This window comes from Panulirus ornatus, chromosome 19 (genome assembly GCF_036320965.1).
Source record: "Panulirus ornatus isolate Po-2019 chromosome 19, ASM3632096v1, whole genome shotgun sequence".
Taxonomy (NCBI): domain Eukaryota; kingdom Metazoa; phylum Arthropoda; class Malacostraca; order Decapoda; family Palinuridae; genus Panulirus; species Panulirus ornatus.
In genome coordinates this window covers 19,836,869-19,861,986 of record NC_092242.1, presented here as the reverse complement: position 1 = coordinate 19,861,986, position 25,118 = coordinate 19,836,869, and the positions used below count along the sequence as shown (strand labels likewise).

Here is a 25,118-nt window from a genome sequence, read left to right as displayed (position 1 = left end):
TGGAGGAGGAATGGGATGTATTTAGGGAAGCAGTGATGGCTTGCTCAAAAGATGCTTGTGGCATGAGAAGCGTGGGAGGTGGGCAGATTAGAAAGGGTAGCGAGCGGTAAGATGAAGCTGTAAAATTATTAGTGAAAGAGAAGAGAGGCATTTGGATGATTTATGCAGGGAAATAATGCAAATGAATGGGAGATGTATAAAAGAAAGAAGCAGGAGGTGAAGAGAGGTGCAAGAGGTGAAAAAGAGGGCAAATGAGAGTTGGGGTGAGAGAGTATCATTAAATTTTAGGAATAAAAAGATGTTTTGGAAGGACGTAAGTAAAGTGCGTAAGACAAGGGAATCAATGGGAACTTCAGTGAAGGGGGCTAATGGGGAGGTGATAAGTAGTGGTGATGTGAGAAGGAGTTGGAGTGAGTATTTTGAAGGTTTGTTGAATATGTTTGATGATAGAGTGGCAGATATAGGGTGTTTTGGTCGAGGTGGTGTGCAGTGAGAGGGTTAGGAAAAATGATTTGGTAAACAGAGAAGAGGTAGTAAAAGCTCTGCTGAAGATGAAAGCTGGCAAGGCGGCGGGTTTGGATGGTACTGCAGTGGAATTGTTGACCGGTTGGTAAGGTTATTTAATGTATGTATGATTCATGGTGAGGTGCCTGAGGATTGGAGGAATGCTTGCATAGTGCCATTGTACAAAGGCAAAGGGGATAAAAGCGAGTGCTCAAATTACAGAGGTACAAGTTTGTTGAGTATTCCTGGGAAATCATATGGGAGGGTAGTGATTGAGAGGGTGAAGGCATGTACAGAGCATCAGATTGGGGAAGAGCAGTGTCGTTTCAAAAGTGGTAGAGGATGTGTGGATCTGGTGTTTGCTTTGAAGAATGTATGCAAAAAATACTTAGAAAAGCAAATGGATTTGTCTGTAGCATTTATGGTTCTGGGGAAGGCATATGATAAGTTGATAGAGATGCTCTGTGGAAGGTATTAAGAATATATGGTGTGGGAGGCAAGTTGTTAGAAGCAGTGAAAAGTTTTTATCAACGAAGTAAGGCATGTGCGCATGAAGGAAAAGAGGAAAGTGATTGGTTCTCAGTGAATGCTGGTTTGTGGCAGGGGTGTGTGATGTCTCCATGGTTGTTTACTTTGTTTATCGATGGGGTTGTTAGGGAGGTGAATGCAAGAGTTTTGGAAAGAGGGGCAAGGATGCAGTCTGTTGTGGATGAGAGAGCTTGGGAAGCGAGTCAGTTGTTGTTCGCTGATGATACAGCGCTGGTGGCCAATTCGTGTGAGAAACTGCAGAAGCTGGTGACTGAATTTGGTAAAGTATGTGAAAGAAGAAAGCCGAGAGTAAATGTGAATAATAAGGTTATTAGGTACAGTAGGGTTGAGGGACAAGTCAACTGGGAGATGTTTAAATGGAGGAAAACTGGAGGAAGTGAAGTGTTTTAGATATCTGGGAGTGGATTTGGCAGCGGATGGAACCATGGAAGCGGAAGTGAATCATAGGGTGGGGGAGGGGGCGAAAGTTCTCGGAGCGTTGAAGAATGTGTGGAAGTCAGGAACATTATCTCGGAAAGCAAAAATGGGTATGTTTGAAGAAATAGTGGCTCCAACAATGTTATATGGTTGCGAGGTGTAGGCTATAGATAGAGTTGTGCACAGGAGGGTGGATGTGCTGGAATGAGATGTTTGAGGACAATATGTGGAGTGAGGTGGTTTCATCATGGTAGGAGACCAAATTGGAGGTGGAAAGATGGAGTGAAAAAGATTTTGAGTGATCGGGGCCTGAACACACAGGAGGGTGAAAGACGTGCAAGGAATAGAGTAAATTGGAACGATGTGGTATACCAGGGTCGACGTGCTGTCAATGGATTGAACCAGGGTGTGTGAAGTGTCTGGGGTAAACCATGGAAAGTTCTGTGGGGCCTGGATGTGGAAAGGGAGCTGTGGTTTCAGTGCATTATACATGACAGCTAGAGACTGAGTGTGAATGAATGTGGCCTTTGTTGTCTTTTCCTAGTGCTACCTCGCGTACATGCGGGGGGAGGGGGTTGTTACTTCATGTGTGGCAGGGTGGCATGGGAATGAATTAAGACAGACAGTATGAATTATTTCCTCGCGTGTCGTAGAAAGCGACTAGAGGGGACGGGAGGAGGGGGCCAGAAATCCTCCCCTCCTTGTATTAACTTTCTAAAATGGGAAACAGAAGAAGGAGTCACGCGGGGAGTGCTCATCCTCCTCGAAGGCTCAGAGTGGGGTGCCTAAATGTGTGTGGATGTAACCAAGATGTGAAAAAAGGAGAGATAGGTAGTATGTTTGAGGAAAGGAACCTGGATGTTTTGGCTCTGAGTGAAACGAAGCTCAAGGGTAAAGGGGAAGAGTGGTTTGGGAATGTCTGGGGAGTAAAGTCAGGGGTTAGTGAGAGGACAAGAGCAAGGGAAGGAGTAGCAATACTCCTGAAACAGGAGTTGTGGGAGTATGTGATAGAGTGTAAGAAAGTAAATTCTCGATTAATATGGGTAAAACTGAAAGTTGATGGAGAGAGGTGGGTGATTATTGGTGCATATGCACCTGGGCATGAGAAGAAAGATCAAGAGAGGCAAGTGTTTTGGGAGCAGCTGAATGAGTGTGTTAGTGGTTTTGATGCACGAGACCGGGTCATAGTGATGGGTGATTTGAATGCAAAGGTGAGTAATGTGGCAGTTGAGGGAATAATTGGTATACATGGGGTGTTCAGTGTTGTAAATGGAAATGGTGAAGAGCTTGTAGATTTATGTGCTGAAAAAGGACTGATGATTGGGAATACCTGGTTTAAAAAGCGAGATATACATAAGTATACTTATGTAAGTAGGAGAGATGGCCAGAGAGCGTTATTGGATTATGTGTTAATTGACAGGCGTGCGAAAGAGAGACTTTTGGATGTTAATGTGCTGAGAGGTGCAACTGGAGGGATGTCTGATCATTATCTTGTGGAGGCTAAGGTGAAGATTTGTATGGGTTTTCAGAAAAGAAGAGTGAATGTTGGGGTGAAGAGGGTGGTGAGAGTAAGTGAGCTTGAGAAGGAGACCTGTGTGAGGAAGTACCAGGAGAGACTGAGTACAGAATGGAAAAAGGTGAGAACAATGGAAGTAAGGGGAGTGGGGGAGGAATGGGATGTATTTAGGGAATCAGTGATGGATTGCACAAAAGATGCTTGTGGCATGAGAAGAGTGGGAGGTGGGTTGACTAGAAAGGGTAGTGAGTGGTGGGATGAAGAAGTAAGAGTATTAGTGAAAGAGAAGAGAGAGGCATTTGGACGACTTTTGCAGGGAAAAAATGCAATTGAGTAGGAGATGTATAAAAGAAAGAGACAGGAGGTCAAGAGAAAGGTGCAAGAGGTGAAACAAAGGGCAAATGAGAGTTGGGGTGAGAGAGTATCATTAAATTTTAGGGAGAATAAAAAGATGTTCTGGAAGGAGGTAAATAAAGTGCGTAAGACAAGGGAGCAAATGGGAACTTCGGTGAAGGGCGCAAGTGGGGAGGTGATAAGTAGTGGTGATGTGAGAAGGAGATGGAGTGAGTATTTTGAAGGTTTGTTGAATGTGTTTGATGATAGAGTGGCAGATATAGGGTGTTTTGGTCGAGGTGGTGTGCAAAGTGAGAGGGTTAGGGAAAATGATTTGGTAAAACAGAGAAGAGGTAGTGAAAGCTTTGCGGAAGATGAAAGCCGGCAAGGGAGCGTGTTTGGATGGTATTGCAGTGGAATTTATTAAAAAAGGGGGTGACTGTATTGTTGACTGGTTGGTAAGGTTATTCAATGTATGTATGACTCATGGTGAGGTGCCTGAGGATTGGCGGAATGCATGCATAGTGCCATTGTACAAAGGCAAAGGGGATAAGAGTGAGTGCTCAAATTACAGAGGTATAAGTTTGTTGAGTATTCCTGGTAAATTATATGGGAGGGTATTGATTGAGAGGGTGAAGGCATGTACAGAGCATCAGATTGGGGAAGAGCAGTGTGGTTTCAGAAGTGGTAGAGGATGTGTGGATCAGGTGTTTGCTTTGAAGAATGTATGTGAGAAATACTTAGAAAAGCAAATGGATTTGTATGTAGCATTTATGGATCTGGAGAAGGCATATGATAGAGTTGATAGAGATGCTCTGTGGAGGGTATTAAGAATATATGGTGTGGGAGGAAAGTTGTTAGAAGCAGTGAAAAGTTTTTATCGAGGATGTAAGGCATGTGTACGTGTAGGAAGAGAGGAAAGTGATTGGTTCTCAGTGAATGTAGGTTTGCGGCAGGGGTGTGTGATGTCTCCATGGTTGTTTAATTTGTTTATGGATGGGGTTGTTAGGGAGGTAAATGCAAGAGTTTTGGAAAGAGGGGCAAGTATGAAGTCTGTTGGGGATGAGAGAGCTTGGGAAGTGAGTCAGTTGTTGTTCGCTGATGATACAGCGCTGGTGGCTGATTCATGTGAGAAACTGCAGAAGCTGGTGACTGAGTTTGGAAAAGTGTGTGGAAGAAGAAAGTTAAGAGTAAATGTGAATAAGAGCAAGGTTATTAGGTACAGTAGGGTTGAGGGTCAAGTCAATTGGGAGGTGAGTTTGAATGGAGAAAAACTGGAGGAAGTGAAGTGTTTTAGATATCTGGGAGTGGATCTGGCAGTGGATGGAACCATGGAAGCGGAAGTGGATCATAGGGTGGGGGAGGGGGCGAAAATCCTGGGGGCCTTGAAGAATGTGTGGAAGTCGAGAACATTATCTCGGAAAGCAAAAATGGGTATGTTTAAAGGAATAATGGTTCCAACAATGTTGTATGGTTGCGAGGCGTGGGCTATGGATAGAGTTGTGCGCAGGAGGATGGATGTGCTGGAAATGAGATGTTTGAGGACAATGTGTGGTGTGAGGTGGTTTGATCGAATGAGTAACGTAAGGGTAAGAGAGATGTGTGGAAATAAAAAGAGCGTGGTTGAGAGAGCAGAAGAGGGTGTTTTGAAGTGGTTTGGGCACATGGAGAGGATGAGTGAGGAAAGATTGACCAAGAGGATATATGTGTCGGAGGTGGAGGGAACAAGGAGAAGAGGGAGACCAAATTGGAGGTGGAAAGATGGCGTGAAAAAGATTTTGTGTGATCGGGGCCTGAACATGCAGGAGGGTGAAAGGAGGGCAAGGAATAGAGTGAATTGGAGCGATGTGGTATACCAGGGGTTGACGTGCTGTCAGTGGATTGAAGCAGGGCATGTGAAGCGTCTGGGATAAACCATGGAAAGCTGTGTAGGTATGTATATTTGCGTGTGTGGACGTATGTATATACATGTGTATGGGGGGGGGGGGCATTTCTTTCGTCTGTTTCCTTGCGCTACCTCGCAAACGCGGGAGACAGTGACAAAGTATAATAATAATAATAATAGTATGAATTATGTACATGTGTATATATGTATATGTCTGTGTATGTATGTATATGTATACGTTGAGATGTATAGGTATGTATATTTGTGTGTGTGGACATGTATGTATATACATGTGTATGTGGGTGGGTTGGGCCATTCTTTTGTCTGTTTCCTTGCACTGCCTCGCTAATGCCGGAGACAGCAACAAAGAAAAATAAATATATTAAATAAAATATATAAAAAACTAGTATAACAATTATTCAGTTGCTAAAATTACAATATGTGCTCAGATATGTAATTTCTTAAATATCCACTCTTCCATTCTTTCATAGTGTTTTCTTGATGCAACTGTTAGCCCTAATGCAGATTTACATCTATAAAAGACTGTTGGGACCATCATACCTTTAAACACCCATCTTTGTCTTAGCTGACACACACTACTCGTGCATGCAAAACCTTAGCCTCTTCTCCAAACCTGATTCATTTCAGTTCCCATGGTTCCACCAACTACCCAGTCCATGTCTAAAGCACCTGACTTCAAGCTTCTCTCTATTCAAACACACATCATCTTGTCTAAACCCCCTGCTACACCCTACCGCCTTACATTTGTTCACATACATTCATTTTTCTTACAAAGAGTCCCAAATTCACAAACAAGCTTCAGGTGTTCCTCTTTCATGTCTGCCATCATAATTGTCATCTACAAACTATTCTATTTACAGGTCCATCCATCTCCAGTAAATTGGAAACCTACCTCTTGCACCAAGATTCTCACATTTACCTCTACCACCCCATCCATGATCAATTTAATCAGTCCTGGTAACATCACACATCCTTGCCCATTTCCATCTCCAAATGGAATCATTCACCCTCCTCCTTTCCTACTTGCAAAGATCCCTTACTCTCCAATTAAAAAATTCCTCCCACTCCACATATTCATGATGCCTTTCACTAGGTTATGTGTCAACCTTTTCCTATGCTTTCTGTAGGTCTATAAATTCCACATAAAAATCCCTCTTTTTCTCAGAGCATTTCTCACACAAATGCTTCAAAGCAAACAACTGATCCATACATCCTCTGTCACTCCTACAGCCACATTACTCATCCCCAGTCTTGTGCTCATTCCACAAAATGTACAACCCTTAAATATCTCTTAATTTATAAACCATAAAATCATCCTTAACTGATTATCAGTGCATCCTAATGCCTACATCTTCAGTTTGAATTCTGTACTTTCCCATGTGCCTATTATCATTAATACCACTTAATCTTACTTCATGAGGCTAGTCACTTCAAACTGTGCCTAGTTCAGTTCCCTTAAAATTTTCAATGTGCCAAACTGGTCTTGTGCACATGGAAAACTCACCTCTCATCAATTATCTACCCAGAAAGTTAACATATTAACCAGCATCTTCCAGTCCCTTCATATCTGGGACCATATCCTTCAGTACTTTCTAAATACACTCCATTCTTTTCTTACGAAAACGTGCAATTTTACATATCCCTGCTCCAAATTACCTGGGTATTTACATCAATCACAACTAAGCAACAAATGCAGTGACTTCAAAGAAATCAAAAACAAAAAGAGGAACTACAGGTTATTTGGACACATTTTCTTACCCTTATGGTAGAACTGGAAGGACTCATGTGAAGCATCAATGGCAACCGAGACAGGTCCAACTGTGGCAACAGCTTTCTTCAAGGCATGTTCATTGCCTTCACGAACGTCGACAAAACCAACGTCTTCAGCACCAGAGCTTTGGGGGTTGTAGCGGCAATTATCATCCTATGAAAATTTAAATGGAATTAAATCATAATGAAAATTCTTGATCCTTCTGAATGAATTTTCTTTATTCCAGTCCAGTGATAAATGTAAAAGATGACTGTGAACACAATTATGCCAAACAACCATTACAGCATATCTTGGCTCCTTCAAGCTTTCTCTTGAGCAAGTATATATTAAGCCCTACCATCTATCTATGCTCTTCATTCATGTCCAACAACTGTTATTTTCTAAATATATCACTTGAATTTCATTATTTTTGTTTTCATAATTCTAATACTTACTCTGTGCCTTATGCATCTTGCATTTTTCACAATATCACTACATAGCCTCCTACATCCTTCCCATCTTCCATAACTCCCCTCCCACATCCTTCCCATCTTCCATAACTCTAACATAGTTGTTGCCCATATGCACCTTAACCATATATTTCTGAATTCTTCTTCAAACTCACTCTCTCTGTTCCAATTCTCTGCTCTATTTCATTTTACTTGCATAAACTCCCTCATCTTTCCAGTATACAATCTTTCATGAGTCCAACTACCTGTACTTTTCAATTTCTAACACAATTCAACACCCTCACTTCTCACTCTATCCACTCTTCTGATCCTAAATCCCAGTACTAGCCCATCTACTTGCATGTTCTCTAATTATTTACTTACTATGAAACTTTCACAATTTTTTCTTTTTCTTTTACAACTGCAGTTTCCCATATTAGTGAAGCAGCACCAAGAACAAAGAATGTGCCTCAATAGCACCAAGAACAAAGAATGTGCCTCACTTGCCCACAAACATTCTCTAGCTGTAATGTGTAATGCACTAAAACCACAGCTCCTTGTTTACAACCACGCCCCACAAACGTTTCTGTGGTTTCCCCTAGCTGCTTCAATATGCATATTGTAATCTTTCTGCCTCATCCACACATGGACTGCTGACATTCTTCTCACAAACATACAATCTCTCCTTATCACACAACACTTGACAATACTCATTCTTCATAACTAGATTTTATTGCAGCGAGTGTTAAGAGGCAGGAGCTGAAAGCAGTAGAGGGAGGAAGGACCATTACATAGAAACATCAGGTAGATGAAGTAGGCAGGATCAATAGATGAGAGGATTAGGAAGTAGTAGGCTGGAACATTAGACAGAAGACTTGGTAGGAACATTAGGTAGCAGCCTCTGGAAACACCGCACTAGAGTTACCATATCAGTGCCTATGAATGGTGAGGGACTAAAGGTTAAGAAGCAGGACTAGAGTGCATCTGTTATAAAGACTTTTAACATGGCCACTCCCTTAAAGGAGTTTCTGGAGGGAACAGGAATCATTGACAGATAGATGGCTTCCTATGCTATGGTTCAGTCAATTGGCAGCACATTGTTCCATACACACCTTTTGTCCTCCTGTGTGTTCACTGAAATCTAATGCCACTTCAACAACACTCTGCTTAACCTGCAGCTAGCTTTAAATCTAACCATCCATTCAAAACTAAAAAAAAAATATATGAAGCCATTAAAATAACAAAGACCCCTATGGCACCACACCAAACAATTTCACCGTATTCATTAACAAATAAGGAAATAAAAAGCTTATGGCATACATAAATATTTATAAATGTAGGTGCATATGTTCACAAGTCAGCCCACCTATACGTTTTGCTTTATATAAAATTCTCACCAAGGATAGTAAAATTCCATGCTTTAAGAAAACTGGTAATAAGTAAAACTGCCTTTAAATATATATATATATATATATATATATATCCCTGGGGATAGGGGAGAAAGAATACTTCCGACGTATTCCCTGCGTGTCGTAGAAGGCGACTAAAAGGGGAGGGAGCGGGGGGCTGGAAATCCTCCCCTCTCACTTTTTTTTTTTAATTTTCCAAAAGAGGTAACAGAGAAGGGGCCCAGGTGAGGATATTCCCTCAAGGGCCCAGTCCTCTGTTCTCAACGCTACCTCGCTAATGCGGGAAATGGCAAATATTATGAAAGAAAGATATATATATATATATATATATATATATATATATATATATTATCCCCGGGGATAGGGGAGAAAGAATACTTCCCACGTATTCCCTGCGTGTCGTAGAAGGCGACTAAAAGGGAAGGGAGCGGGGGGCTGGAAATCCTCCCCTCTCGTTTTTTTTTAATTTTCCAAAAGAAGGAACAGAGAAGGGGGCCAGGTGAGGATATTCCCTCAAAGGCCCAGTCCTCTGTTCTTAACGCTACCTCGCTATCGCGGGAAATGGCGAATAGTATAAAAAAAAAAAAAATATATAATATATATATATATATATATATATATATATATATATATATATATATAATCCCTGGGATAGGGGATTAAGAATACTTCCCACGTATTCCCTGCGTGTCGTAGAAGGAGACTAAAAGGGGAGGGAGCGGGGGGCTGGAAATCCTCCCCTCTCGTTTTTTTTTTAAATTTTCCAAAAGAAGGAACAGAGGGGGCCAGGTGAGGATATTCCAAAAAAGGCCCAGTCCTCTGTTCCTAACGCTACCTCGCTAACGCGGGAAATGGCGAATAGTTTAAAATATATATATATATATATATATATATATATATATATATATTCTTTTTCTTTCAAACTATTCGCCATTTCCCGCATTGGCGAGGTAGCGTTAAGAACAGAGGCCTGGGCCTTTGAGGGAATACCCTCACCTGGCCCAATTCTCTGTTCCTTCTTTTGGAAAATTAAAAAAAAATGAGAGGGGAGGATTTCCAGCCCCCCGCTCCCTCCCCTTTTAGTCGCCTTCTACGACACGCAGGGAATACGTGGGAAGTATTCTTTCTCCCCTATCCCCAGGGATTATGTATATATATATATATATATATATATATATATATATATATATATATATATATATATATATTTTTTTTTTTTTATACTATTCGCCATTTCCCGCGATAGCGAGGTAGCGTTAAGAACAGAGGACTGGGCCTTTGAGGGAATATCCTCACCTGGCCCCCTTCTCTGTTCCTTCTTTTGGAAAATTAAAAAAAAACGAGAGGGGAGGATTTCCAGCCCCCCGCTCCCTTATATATATATATATATATATATATATATATATATATATATATATATATATATATATATATATATATATATATATATATATAAGAATATATGGTGTGGGAGGCAGGTTGTTAGAAGCAGTGAAAAGTTTTTATCGAGGATGTAAGGCATGTGTACGTGTAGGAAGAGAGGAAAGTGATTGGTTCTCAGTGAATGTAGGTTTGCGGCAGGGGTGTGTGATGTCTCCATGGTTGTTTAATTTGTTTATGGATGGGGTTGTAAGGGAGGTAAATGCAAGAGTCCTGGAAAGAGGGGCAAGTATGAAGTCTGTTGGGGATGAGAGAGCTTGGGAAGTGAGTCAGTTGTTGTTCGCTGATGATACAGCGCTGGTGGCTGATTCATGTGAGAAACTGCAGAAGCTGGTGACTGAGTTTGGTAAAGTGTGTGAAAGAAGAAAGTTGAGAGTAAATGTGAATAAGAGCAAGGTTATTAGGTACAGTAGGGGTGAGGGTCAAGTCAATTGGGAGGTGAGTTTGAATGGAGAAAAACTGGAGGAAGTGAAGTGTTTTAGATATCTGGGAGTGGATCTGTCAGCGGATGGAACCATGGAAGCGGAAGTGGATCATAGGGTGGGGGAGGGGGCGAAAATTTTGGGAGCCTTGAAAAATGTGTGGAAGTCGAGAACATTATCTCGGAAAGCAAAAATGGGTATGTTTGAGGAATAGTGGTTCCAACAATGCTGTATGGTTGCGAGGCGTGGGCTATGGATAGAGATGTGCGCAGGAGGATGGATGTGCTGGAAATGAGATGTTTGAGGACAATGTGTGGTGTGAGGTGGTTTGATCGAGTAAGTAACGTAAGGGTAAGAGAGATGTGTGGAAATAAAAAGAGCGTGGTTGAGAGAGCAGAAGAGGGTGTTTTGAAATGGTTTGGGCACATGGAGAGAATGAGTGAGGAGAGATTGACCAAGAGGATATATGTGTCGGAGGTGGAGGGAACGAGGAGAAGAGGGAGACCAAATTGGAGGTGGAAAGATGGAGTGAAAAAGATTTTGTGTGATCGGGGCCTGAACATGCAGGAGGGTGAAAGGAGGGCAAGAAATAGAGTGAATTGGAGTCATGTGGTATACAGGGGTTGACGTGCTGTCAGTGGATTGAAGCAAGGCATGTGAAGCGTCTGGGGTAAACCATGGAAAGCTGTGTAGGTATGTATATTTGCGTGTGTGGACGTGTGTATGTACATGTGTATGGGGGGGGGGGGGGGTTGGGCCATTTCTTTCGTCTGTTTCCTTGCGCTACCTCGCAAACGCGGGAGACAGCGACAAAGTATAAAAAAAAAAAAAAAAAAAAAAAAAAAAAAAAAAAAAAAAATATATATATATATATATATATATATATATATATATATATATATATATATATATATATTTTTTTTTATACTATTCGCCATTTCCCGCGATAGCGAGGTAGCGTTAAGAACAGAGGACTGGGCCTTTGAGGGAATATCCTCACCTGGCCCCCTTCTCTGTTCCTTCTTTTGGAAAATTAAAAAAAAACGAGAGGGGAGGATTTCCAGCCCCCCGCTCCCTTATATATATATATATATATATATATATATATATATATATATATATATATATATATATATATATATATTTTTTATTATACTTTGTCACTGTCTCCCGCGTTTGCGAGGTAGCGCAAGGAAACAGACGAAAGAAATGGCCCAACCCACCCCCATACACATGTATATACATACGTCCACACACGCAAATATACATACCTACACAGCTTTCCATGGTTTACCCCAGCTTTCCATGGTTTACCCCAGATGCTTCACATGCCTTGATTCAATCCACTGACAGCACGTCAACCCCGGTATACCACATCGATCCAATTCACTCTATTCCTTGTCCTCCTTTCACCCTCCTGCATGTTCAGGTCCCGATCACACAAAATCTTTTTCACTACATCTTTCCACCTCCAATTTGGTCTCCCACTTCTCCTCGTTCCCTCCACCTCCAACACATATATTCTCTTGGTCAATCTTTCCTCATTCATTCTCTCCATGTGCCCAAACCATTTCAAAACACCCTCTTCTGCTCTCTCAACCATGCTCTTTTTATTTCCACACATCTCTCTTACCCTTACGTTACTTACTCGATCAAACCACCTCACACCACACATTGTCCTCAAACATCTCATTTCCAGCACATCCATCCTCCTGTGCACACCTCTATCCATAGCCTATGCCTCGCAACCATACAACATTGTTGGAACCACTATTCCTTCAAACATACCCATTTTTGCTTTCCGAGATAATGTTCTCGACTTCCACACATTCTTCAAGGCTCCCAGGATTTTCGCCCCCTCCCCCACCCTATGATCCACTTCCACTTCCATGGTTCCATCCGCTGCCAGATCCACTCCCAGATATCTAAAACACTTTACTTCTTCCAGTTTTTCTCCATTCAAACTTACCTCCCAATTGACTTGACCCTCAACCCTACTGTACCTAATAACCCTGCTCTTATTCACATTTACTCTTAACTTTCTTCTTTCACACACTTTACCAAACTCAGTCACCAGCTTCTGCAGTTTCTCACAGGAATCAGCCACCAGTGCTGTATCATCAGCGAACAACAACTGACTCACTTCCCAAGCTCTCTCATCCCCAACAGACTTCATACTTGCCCCTCTTTCCAAAACTCTTGCATTTACCTCCCTAACAACCCCATCCATAAACAAATTAAACAACCATGGAGACATCACACACCCCTGCCACAAACCTACATTCACTGAGAACCAATCACTTTCCTCTCTTCCTACACGTACACATGCCTTACATCCTCGATAAAAACTTTTCACTGCTTCTAACAACTTGCCTCCCACACCATATATTCTTAATACCTTCCACAGAGCATCTCTATCAACTCTATCATATACCTTCTCCAGATCCATAAATGCTACATACAAATCAATTTGCTTTTCTAAGTATTTCTCACATACATTCTTCAAAGCAAACACCTGATCCACACATCCTCTACCACTTCTGAAACCGCACTGCTCTTCCCCAATCTGATGCTCTGTACATGCCTTCACCCTCTCAATCAATACCCTCCCATATAATTTACCAGGAATACTCAACAAACTTATACCTCTGTAATTTGAGCACTCACTCTTATCCCCTTTGCCTTTGTACAATGGCACTATGCATGCATTCCGCCAATCCTCAGGCACCTCACCATGAGTCATACATACATTAAATAACCTTACCAACCAGTCAATAATACAGTCACCCCCTTTTTTAATAAATTCCACTGCAATACCATCCAAACCTCCTGCCTTGCCGGCTTTCATCTTCCGCAAAACTTTTACTACCTCTTCTCTCTTTACCAAATCATTTTCCCTAACCCTCTCACTTTGCACACCACCTCGACCAAAACACCCTATATCTGCCACTCTATCACCAAACCTTCAAAATACTCACTCCATCTCTTTCTCACATCACCACTACTTGTTATCACCTCCCCATTTGCGCCCTTCACTGAAGTTCCCATTTGCTCTCTTGTCTTACGCACTTTATTTACCTCCTTCCAGAACATCTTTTTTTTCTCCCTAAAATTTAATGATACTCTCACCCCAACTCTCATTTGCCCTCTTTTTCACCTCTTGCACCTTTCTCTTGACCTCCTGTCTCTTTCTTTTATACATCTCCCACTCAATTGCATTTTTTCCCTGCAAAAATTGTCCAAATGCCTCTCTCTTCTCTTTCACTAATAATCTTACTTCTTTATCCCACCACTCACTACCCTTTCTAATCAACCCACTTCCCACTCTTCTCATGCCACAAGCATCTTTTGCGCAATCCATCATATATTTATATATTCTTTCTTTTTTCTTTCAAACTATTCGCCATTTCCCACATTAGCGAGGTAGCGTTAAGAACAGATGACTGGGCCTTTGAGGGACTACCCTCACCTGGCCCAATTCTCTGTTCCTTCTTTTGGAAAATTAAAAAAAAAACGAGAGGGGAGGATTTCCAGCCCCCCGCTCCCTCCCCTTTTAGTCGCCTTCTACGACACGCAGGGAATACGTGGGAAGTATTCTTGCTCCCCTATCCCCAGGGATAATATTTATATATATATATATATATATATATATTATATATATATATATATCCCTGGGGATAGGGGATTAAGAATACTTCCCACGTATTCCCTGCGTGTCGTAGAAGGCGACTAAAAGGGGAGGGAGCGGGGGGCTGGAAATCCTCCCCTCTCGTTTTTTTTTTAATTTTCCAAAAGAAGGAACAGAGAATTGGGCCAGGTGAGGGTATTCCCTCAAAGGCCCAGTCCTCTGTTCTTAATGCTACCTCGCTAACGCGGGAAATGGCGAATAGTTTAAAAGAAAGAAAAGAAAGAATATATATATTTTTTTTTTTTTTTTTTTTTTATACTTTGTCGCTGTCTCCCGCGTTTGCGAGGTAGCGCAAGGAAACAGACGAAAGAAATGGCCCAACCCCCCCCCCCATACACATGTACATACACACGTCCACACACGCAAATATACATACCTACACAGCTTTCCATGATTTACCCCAGACGCTTCACATGCCCTGATTCAATCCACTGACAGCACGTCAACCCCTGTATACCACATGACTCCAATTCACTCTATTTCTTGCCCTCCTTTCACCCTCCTGCATGTTCAGGCCCCGATCACACAAAATCTTTTTCACTCCATCTTTCCACCTCCAATTTGGTCTCCCTCTTCTCCTCGTTCCCTCCACCTCCGACACATATATCCTCTTGGTCAATCTCTCCTCACTCATTCTCTCCATGTGCCCAAACCATTTCAAAACACCCTCTTCTGCTCTCTCAACCACGCTCTTTTTATTTCCACACATCTCTCTTACCCTTACGTTACTTACTCGATCAAACCACCTCACACCACACATTGTCCTCAAACATCTCATTTCCAGCACATCCATCCTCCTGCGCACATCTCTATCCATAGCCCACGCCTCACAACCATACAACATTGTTGGAACCACTATTCCCTCAAACATACCCATTTTTGCTTTCCGAGATAATGTTCTCGACTTCCACACATTTTTCAAGGCTCCCAAAATTTTCGCCCCCTCCCCCACCCTATGATCCACTTCCGCTTCCATGGTTCCATCCGCTGACAGATCCACTCCCAGATATCTAAAACACTTCACTTCCTCCAGTTTTTCTCCATTCAAACTCACCTCCCAATTGACTTGACCCTCACCCCTACTGTACCTAATAACCTTGCTCTTATTCACATTTACTCTCAACTTTCTTCTTCCACACACTTTACCAAACTCAATCACCAGCTTCTGCAGTTTCTCACATGAATCAGCCACCAGCGCTGTATCATCAGCGAACAACAACTGACTCACTTCCCAAGCTCTCTCATCCCCAACAGACTTCATATATATATATATATAGATATATATATATATAGATATATAGATATATATACATATATATCGGGAGCGGGGGGCTGGAAATTCTCCCCTCTCATTTTTTTTTTTTTAATTTTCCAAAAGAAGGAACGGAGAAGGGGGCCAGGTGAGGATATTCCCTCAGAGGCCCAGTCCTCTGTTCTTAACGCTACCTCGCTATCGCGGGAAATGGCGAAAAGTATGAAAAAAAAAAAAAAAAAAAATATATATATGTAAAGTTATGAATGTCTTGGGAGTAAAGTCACGGGTTAATGAGAGTACAAGAGCAAAGGAGGGAATAGTACTCCTGAAGGAGTTGTGGGAATATGTGATAGAGTGCAAGAAAGTAAACTCTAGATTGATATGGGTAAAACTGAAAATGGATGGAGGGATGGGTGATTATTTGTGCCTATGCACCTGGTCATGAGAAGAAAGATCATGAAGGGCAAGTGTTTTGGGAGCAGCTGAGCGAGTGTGTCAGCAGCTTTGATGCACGAGACCAGGTTACAGTGATGGGCGATTTGAATGCAAAGGTGAGTAATGTGGCAGTTGAGGGTATAATTGGTGTACATGGGGTGTTCAGTGTAGTAAATGGTGAAAAAGGACTGGTGACTGGGAACACCTGGTTTGAGATGAGTGATACACAAGTATACATATGCAAGTAGAAGAGATGGCCATTGATAGGCGTTTAAGAGAGACTTGTGGATGTTAATGTGCTGAGAGGGGCAGCTGGAGGGATGCATGATCATTATCTTGTGGAGGCGAAGGTGAAGAATTGTAGAGGTTTTCAAAAAAGAAAGAGAATGTCGGGGAGAAGAGAGTGGTGTGAGTAAGTGTGCTTGAAAGGAAACTTGTGTCAGGAAGTACCAGGAGAATGAGTGCAGAATGGAAAAAGGTGAGAGCAAATGAAGTAAGGGGAGTGGGGGAGGAATGGGATGTATTTATGGAAGCAGTAATGGCTTGCACAAAAGATGTATGTGGGATGAGAAAGGTGGACAGATTGGAAAGGGTAGTGAATGGTGGGATGAAGAAGCAAGATTGTTAGTGAAAGAGAAGAGACAGGCGTTTGGATGACTTTTGCAGGGAACTAGTGCAAATGACTGGGAAAGGTATAAAAGAGTGACAGGAGGTCAAGAGAAAGGTGCAAGAGGTGACATAGTGGGCAAATGAGAGTTGGGGTGAGAGAGTATCATTAAATTTTAAGGAGAATAAAAAGATGTTTTGGAAGGAGGTAAATAAAGTGCGTAAGACAAGAGAACAAATGGGAACATCGGTGAAGTTGGCAAATGGGGAGGTAATGACAAGTAGTGATGAAGTGAGGAAGAGATGTAGTAAATATTTTGAAGGTTTGTTGAATGTGTTTGGTGACACAGTGGCAGATATAGGATGTTTTGGTCAGGGTGGAGTGCAAAGTGAGAGGGTCCGGGAGAATGGTTTGGTGAACAAAGAAGAGGTAGTGATGACAGAGTGGCAGATATAGGGTGTTTTGGTCAGGGTGGAGTGCAAAGAGAGAGGGTCTGGGAGAATGGTTTGGTGAACAAAGAAGAGGTAGTGAAAGCTCTGTGGAAGATGAAAGCCAACAAGGCAGTGGGTTTGGATGTTATTGTAGTGGAGTTTTTTAAAAAGTGGGGTGACTGTGAAGGTTTGGTTGGGAAGGATATTCATTGTATGTATGGACAATGGTGAAATGCCTGAGGATTGGCGGAATGCATGCATAGTGCCATTGTATTGTCAAAGGCAAAGGGGATAAAGGTCAGTATTCAAACTACAGAGGAATAAGTTTGTTGAGTATTCCTGGGAAATTATATGGGAGGGTATTGACTGAGAGGGTAAAGGCATGTACAGAGCATCAGATTGGGGAAGAGCAGTGTGGATTCAGAAGTGGCAGAGGATGTGTGGATCAGGTGTTTGAATTTTATTTTTTTTTGCTTTGTCGCTGTCTCCCGCGTTTGCGAGGTAGCACAAGGAAACAGACGAAAGAAATGGCCCAACCCACCCCCATACACATGTATATACATACACGTCCACACACGCAAACATACATACCTATACATCTCAATGCACATATATATACACACACAGACATATACATATATACACATGTACATAATTCATGCTGTCTGCCTTTATTCATTCCCATCGCCACTTTGCCACACATGGAATAACATCCCCCTCCCCCCTCAAGTGTGCGAGGTAGCGCTAGGAAAAGACAACAAAGGCCCCATTCGTTCACACTCAGTCTCTAGCTGTCATGTAATAATGCCCAAAACCACAGCTCCCTTTCCACATATATTTATTTTGTTCTGTCGCTGTCTCCCGCGTTAGCGAGGTAGCGTAAGGAAACAGACGAAAGAATGGCCCAACCCACCCACATACACATGTATATACATACACGTCCACACACGCAAATATACATACATATACATCTCAATGTACACATATATATACACATACATACATATACATATATACACATGCACATTTTTGCAGGGAAAAAATGCAATTGAGTGGGAGATGTATAAAAGAAAGAGACAGGAGGTCAAGAGAAAGGTGCAAGAGGTGAAAAAGAGGGCAAATGAGAGTTGGGGTGAGAGAGTATCATTAAATTTTAGGGAGGGTGGGGGAGGGGGCGAAAACCCTGGGGGCCTTGAAGAATGTGTGGAAGTCGAGAACATTATCTTGGAAAGCAAAAATGGGTATGTTTGAAGGAATAGTGGTTCCAACAATGTTGTATGGTTGCGAGGCGTGGGCTATGGATAGAGTTGTGTGCAGGAGGATGGATGTGCTGGAAATGAGATGTTTGAGGACAATGTGTGGTGTGAGGTGGTTTGATCGAGTGAGTAACGTAAGGGTACGAGAGATGCGTGGAAATAAAAAGAGCGTGGTTGAGAGAGCAGAAGAGGGTGTTTTGAAGTGGTTTGGGCACATGGAGAGGATGAGTGAGGAAAGATTGACCAAGAGGATATATGTGTCAGAGGTGGAGGGAACAAGGAGAAGAGGGAGACCAAATTGGAGGTGGAAAGATGGAGTGAAAAAGATTTTGTGTGATCGGGGCCTGAACATGCAGGAGGGTGAAAGGAGGGCAAGGAATAGAGTGAATTGGAGCGATGTGGTATACCGGGGTTGACGTGCTGTCAGTGGATTGAAGCAGGGCATGTGAAGCGTCTGGGGTAAACCATGGAGAGCTGTGTAGGTATGTATATTTGCGTGTGTGGACGTATGTATATACATGTGTATGGGGGGGGGGTTGGGCCATTTCTTTCGTCTGTTTCCTTGCGCTACCTCGCAAACGCGGGAGACAGCGACAAAGTATAATAAAAAAAAATATAAAAAAAAAGATGTTCTGGAAGGAGGTAAATAAAGTGCGTAAGACAAGGGAGCAAATGGGAACTTCAGTGAAGGGCACAAATGGGGAGGTGATAACAAGTTGTGGTGATGTGAGAAGGAGATGGAGTGAGTATTTTGAAGGTTTGTTGAATGTGTTTGATGATAGAGTGGCAGATTTAGGGTGTTTTGGTCGAGGTGGTGTGCAAAGTGAGAGGGTTAGGGAAAATGATTTGGTAAAGAGAGAAGAGGTAGTAAAAGCTTTGCGGAAGATGAAAGCCAGCAAGGCAGGAGGTTTGGATGGTATTGCAGTGGAATTTATTAAAAAAGGGGGTGACTGTATTATTGACTGGTTGGTAAGGTTATTTAATGTATGTATGACTCATGGTGAGGTGCCTGAGGATTGGCGGAATGCATGCATAGTGCCATTGTACAAAGGCAAAGGGGATAAGAGTGAGTGCTCAAATTACAGAGGTATAAGTTTGTTGAGTATTCCTGGTAAATTATATGGGAGGGTATTGATTGAGAGGGTGAAGGCATGTACAGAGCATCAGATTGGGGAAGAGCAGTGTGGTTTCAGAAGTGGTAGAGGATGTGTGGATCAGGTGTTTGCTTTGAAGAATGTATGTGAGAAATACTTAGAAAAGCAAATGGATTTGTATGTAGCATTTATGGATCCGGAGAAGGCATATGATAGAGTTGATAGAGATGCTCTGTGGAAAGTATTAAGAATATATGGTGTGGGAGGCAAGTTGTTAGAAGCAATGAAAAGTTTTTATCGAGGATGTAAGGCATGTGTACGTGTAGGAAGAGAGGAAAGTGATTGGTTCTCAGTGAATGTAGGTTTGCGGCAGGGGTGTGTGATGTCTCCATGGTTGTTTAATTTGTTTATGGATGGGGTTGTTAGGGAGATGAATGCAAGAGTTTTGGAAAGAGGGGCAAGTATGAAGTCTGTTGGGGATGAGAGAGCTTGGAAAGTGAGTCAGTTGTTGTTCGCTGATGATACAGCGTTGGTGGCTGATTCACGTGAGAAACTGCAGAAGCTAGTGACTGAGTTTGGTAAAGTGTGTGAAAGAAGAAAGTTAAGAGTAAATGTGAATAAGAGCAAGGTTATTAGGTACAGTAGGGTTGAGAGTCAAGTCAATTGGGAGGTAAGTTTGAATGGAGAAAAACTGGAGGAAGTAAAGTGTTTTAGATATCTGGGAGTGGATCTGGCAGCGGATGGAACCATGGAAGCGAAGTGGATCATAGGGTGGGGGAGGGGGCAAAAATTCTGGGTGCCTTGAAGAATGTGTGGAAGTCGAGAACATTATCTCGGAAAGCAAAAATGGGTATGTTTGAAGGAATGGTGGTTCCAACAATGTTGTATGGTTGCGAGGCGTGGGCTATGGATAGAGTTGTGCGCAGGAGGATGGATGTGCTGGAAATGAGATGTTTGAGGACAATGTGTGGTGTGAGGTGGTTTGATCGAGTAAGTAACGTAAGGGTAAGAGAGATGTGTGGAAATAAAAAGAGCGTGGTTGAGAGAGCAGAAGAGGGTGTTTTGAAATGGTTTGGGCACACGGAGAGAATGAGTGAGGAAAGATTGACCAAGAGAATATGTGTCGGAGGTGGAGGGAACGAGGAGAAGAGGGAGACCAAATTGGAGGTGGAAAGATGGAGTGAAAAAGATTTTGTGTGATCGGGGCCTGAACATGCAGGAGGGTGAAAGGAGGGCAAGGAATAGAGTGAACTGGAGCGATGTGGTATACCGGGGTTGACGTGCTGTCAGTGGATTGAATCAAGGCATGTGAAGCGTCTGGGGTAAACCATGGAAAGCTGTGTAGGTATGTATATTTGCGTGTGTGGACGTATGTATATACATGTGTATGGGGGGGGGTTGGGCCATTTCTTTCGTCTGTTTCCTTGCGCTACCTCGCAAACGCGGGAGACAGCGACAAAGTATAATAATAATAATAAATATATGTGGAGAAAAACTGGAAGGAAGTGAAGTGTTTTATATATCTGGGAGTGGATTTGGCAGCAGATGGAACCATGGAAGTGGAAGTTAGTCACAGGGTGGGGTAGGGGGCGAAGGTTCTGGGAGCGTTGAAGAATGTGTGGAAGGCAAGAACATTATCTCAGAGAGCTAAAATGGATGTGTTTGAAGGAATAGTGGTTCTAATAATGTTATATGGTTATGAGGCATCGGCTATAGATAAGAGTTGTACAGAGGGTGGTGGATGTGTTACAAACGAGATGTTTGAAGACAATATCTTGTGTAAGGTGGTTTGATCAAGTAAGTAATGAAAGGGTGAGAGAGGTGTGGTAATAAAAAGAGTGTGGTTGAGAGAGAAGAAGAGGGTATACTGAAATGCTTTGGTCACAAAGAGAGAAAGAGTGAGGAAAGATTGACAAAGATATATGTGTCAGATGTGGAGGGAATGAGAAGTGGGAGACCAAATTGGAGGTGGAAGGATGGAGTGAAAAAGATTTTGAACTTTCAGGACCTGAACAAACAGGAAGGTGAAAGGCACGCAAGGAATAGAGTGAATTGGAATGATGTGGTGTACTGGGGTCAATGTGCTGTCAATGGATTGAACCAGGGCATATGAAGTGTCTGGGGGTAAACCATGGAAAGTTTTGTGGGGACTGGATGTGGAAAGGGAGATGTGTTTTCAGTGCATTACACGTGACGGCTACAGACTGAGTGAATGAATGTGGCCTTTTGTCCTATCCTAGCACTACCTCATGGGGGGGATGGGAGATGCTATTTCATGTGCAGTGGGGTGGCGATGGGAATGAATAAAGGCAGCAAGTATGAATCATGTACATGTGTATATATGTATATATATATGTTAAAATGTATAGGTATATGTATATATATGTATATGTTAAAATGTATAGGTATGTTTATGTGCGTGTGTGGACGTGTATGTATATGCAGGTGTATGTGGGTGGGTTGGGACATTCTTTCATCTGTTTCCTTGCACTACTTCGCTAACATGGGAGACAGCGACAAAGTATAAATAAATATAAAAGTGTGTGTGTGTGGGCGTTTATGTATATACATGTGTATGGGTGGGTTGGGCCATTCCTTGTCTACTTGTACTATCTCGCTAAAGCGGGAGACAGCAGTTAAGCATAATAATAAATATAAATAGTTATGTGGTAAAACTCCCAAGAAGTTTTAGCTAATCTATTGCCAAATATGTAATGTTCTGTGTGAAGAACCATCAGTTCTGTCTATTTCAACTGATCAGAAACAGGGATTCCCCTTTAAAATGTATCCCAATTGATCAGACACCGATTGTCCTTCTTCAAACAACTTCACTTACTCGTTATCTGCCACCTGTTGTTCTTTCCCAAACCTCTGCCAAAACTTCCCTCAAATTCACTTCATCAGGACAGTAAATAACCAAAGGTACATGCCTAACTAATCCAAACCTAAATTCTATTTTGCATGCTTATTCCACCATTCCTCTCAAGTCCTACACTAAATAAACAATAACAGCCTAATGCATCTCTCCCACATCTCTAACAGCCATAAATCTGAAGTAAAACCCACGAGAGGTGTAAGAATATTACTTGCATGGGAGAAGTGTAAGTAATTGGGCAATGTAAAAGACATAGCAGCAGGTCAACAGGAAGGTGGCACGAGTTGAAAGAGAGCAATTACGAGTTACAGCTAGCAAATAACAGTAAACTTCAAAAAATATTCTGCAAGAAGGTTACTAGTGTAAGAAAAACAGGAAACAAATGGGGCATCACTAAAAAGAGCAAAGGGAATATTGCTGCAGGTAGATATGAGATGAAGAGATAGAGTGAATAATTCTGGTTCAAGTATGGTGTTTGTGCCTATTCCAACATCAAAACACCTGTTGCGTGTCTCAAGGTCCTTTAGACCCCAAACTTAATGTGGCTTAAGGTATATCTCTCAACTAACATCCTTTTCCTCTATTTCACCTACTGCTCTCCTAATTATACAAATCTTATAACTTTCTTCGACTATCTAAACTCCTGCCATGAGACTGTGGCATCCTCTCACCTCCACACCAAGGTCCTCTACCTCAGAAATTTCAATATTAACCATAGTTAATGGCTGAATTCTTCCCATACGGATGGTGGAGGGATTGATACCCACACGTTCTCCATTCTCAATGACCCACATTCCTGACCGCTATGACCACTCTCCAAACTTTATGGATTTGTTTTTCACCTCTCATCCATCGCGCTGTAACTAAATAATCTCGCCCCCAGTTGGTTCATCTGATTACACCCTTATACATTTATCTATTCTTACAGCACATCCCAATCCAACAGCTCCTTCTAAGTGTAAATATTGGCAACTCAACAAAGCTGACTGGAATAACTTATGTGTCTCCCTTTTGGGAGTGGGGGGCTGGAAACCCTCCCCTCCTTATATTTCCAATCTTTAAATGGGGAAACAGAAGGAAGAGTCAAATGGGGAGTGCTTATCCTCCTTAAAGGCTCAGACTGAGTGTGGATGTAACCAAGATGAGAAGAAAGGAGAGATAGGTAGTGTGTTTGAGGAAAGAAACCTGGCTCTTCTTGCTTCGAAAGAAACAAAGCTCAAGGATAAAGGGGAAGAATGGTTAAGAAAAGTCTTAAAAGTGATGTCAGGAGTTGATGAGGGGACAAGAGCTAGGGAAGTAGCACTACTTCTGAAGGAGGAGTTGTGGGAGTGTGCAATATAGTGTAAGAAAGTAAATTCTAGATTGATGCGAGTAAAACTGAATGTGGATGGAGAGAGAGGGGTGATTATTGGTGCTTGTGCACCTGGTCATGAGAAGAAAGATCATGAGAGGCAAGAGTTTTGGGAACAGCCAAGTATGTGCATCAGCAGCTTTGCTGCAAGAGACCAGGTATTAGTGATGGTTGAATTAAATGCAAAGACGAGTATGATTGCTGTACATGGGGTATTCAGAGTATTGTGAATGGAAATGGTGAAGAGCTTGTGGATTTGTGTGCTGAAGGATTGGTGACTGGGAATACCTGGATTAGAGAGATATGCATAGGTATGCGTGTGAGAGTAGGAGAGGTAATCAAAGGGAATTATTGGATTGCATGTTAATTGATAGGCGTGCGTGTAAAAGAGATAATTTTGGATGTTGATGTGCTAAGAGGGGCAGCTGGTGGGATGTCTGATCACTATCTTGTGGAGGAGAAGGTGAAGATTTGTAGAACTTTTTTTTTTTTGAGAGGGGGTAGTCGTAAGCGAGTGAGCTTGGAAAGTTGACGTGTGAGGAAATAACAAGACATTGAGTGTTCAGTGGTAAGGGGTGAGAGCAAATGATGTGAGGGGAGTGTGTGAGGAATGGAATGTGTTTGGGGAAGCAGTGATGGCATGTGGAATGGGAGGGGTGGGAGATGGGCAGATTAGAGGGAGTGGTGAATGATGGGATGAAGTTGAGGAGGGAGCTTTTGGATGGTACTTAAAGGAAGGAGATCAAATGACAGGAAGATGTGTAGGGGAAAGCAGCAGGAGGTTGGGAAAAGTGTGCAGGGTTGGGGGGAGGGGGAGAGAGAGAGAGAGCTCGGGTAATAGAATATCATTAAACTTCAGTGAGAATAAAAAGATGTTTTGGAGGGAGGTGAATGACATGGGGGGAGGTAGTGATGACGTGAGGAGGAGACGTAGTGAGTATTTTGAAGGTTTGTTGAGTGTGTTTGATGATAGAGTGATAGGTGTAGGGTGTTTTAGTCAGGGTGGTGTGCAGGGGGGGGGGGTCTGGGAGAGTGGTTTGGTTGAGATAGAAGAGGTAGTGAAGGCTTTTGCGGAGGGTTGAAATCCGGCATGGCAGCGGGTATGGATGGTAATGCAGTGGAATTTACTAAGAAAGGGAGTGACTGTGTTGCCAATTGGTTGGTGAGGGTATTCAGTGTATGTATGGATCATGGTGAGGTGTGTAAAGATTGGCGGAGTGCATGTATTGTGCCAATGTAGGAAGGCAAAGGGGATGGAGGTGAGTGTTTAAACTACAGAGGCACAAGTTTGTCAAGTATTCCTAGGAAATTACGTGGGAGGATGCTGAGTGAGATGGTGAAGGCATGTACAGAGCACCAGACTGGGGAGGAGCAGTGCAGTTTCAGAGGTGGTAGACCATGTGTGGATCAGGTGTTACCTTTGGGGAATGT

General features: G+C 42.4%; 1 protein-coding gene across 2 annotated transcripts in view; it reads right to left on the bottom strand.

Annotated features, from left to right (window-relative positions):
- Nucleotides 1–25,118, bottom strand: part of LOC139755432 (cathepsin L-like peptidase) — a 45,674-nt gene that overhangs the window by 7,601 nt on the left and 12,955 nt on the right. For both annotated transcript variants that reach the window (XM_071673736.1, XM_071673735.1), the window contains exon 6: nt 6,984–7,149. In XM_071673736.1, coding sequence (XP_071529837.1) covers nt 6,984–7,149 — 166 coding nt within the window. The remainder of the gene's footprint in view (nt 1–6,983; nt 7,150–25,118) is intronic.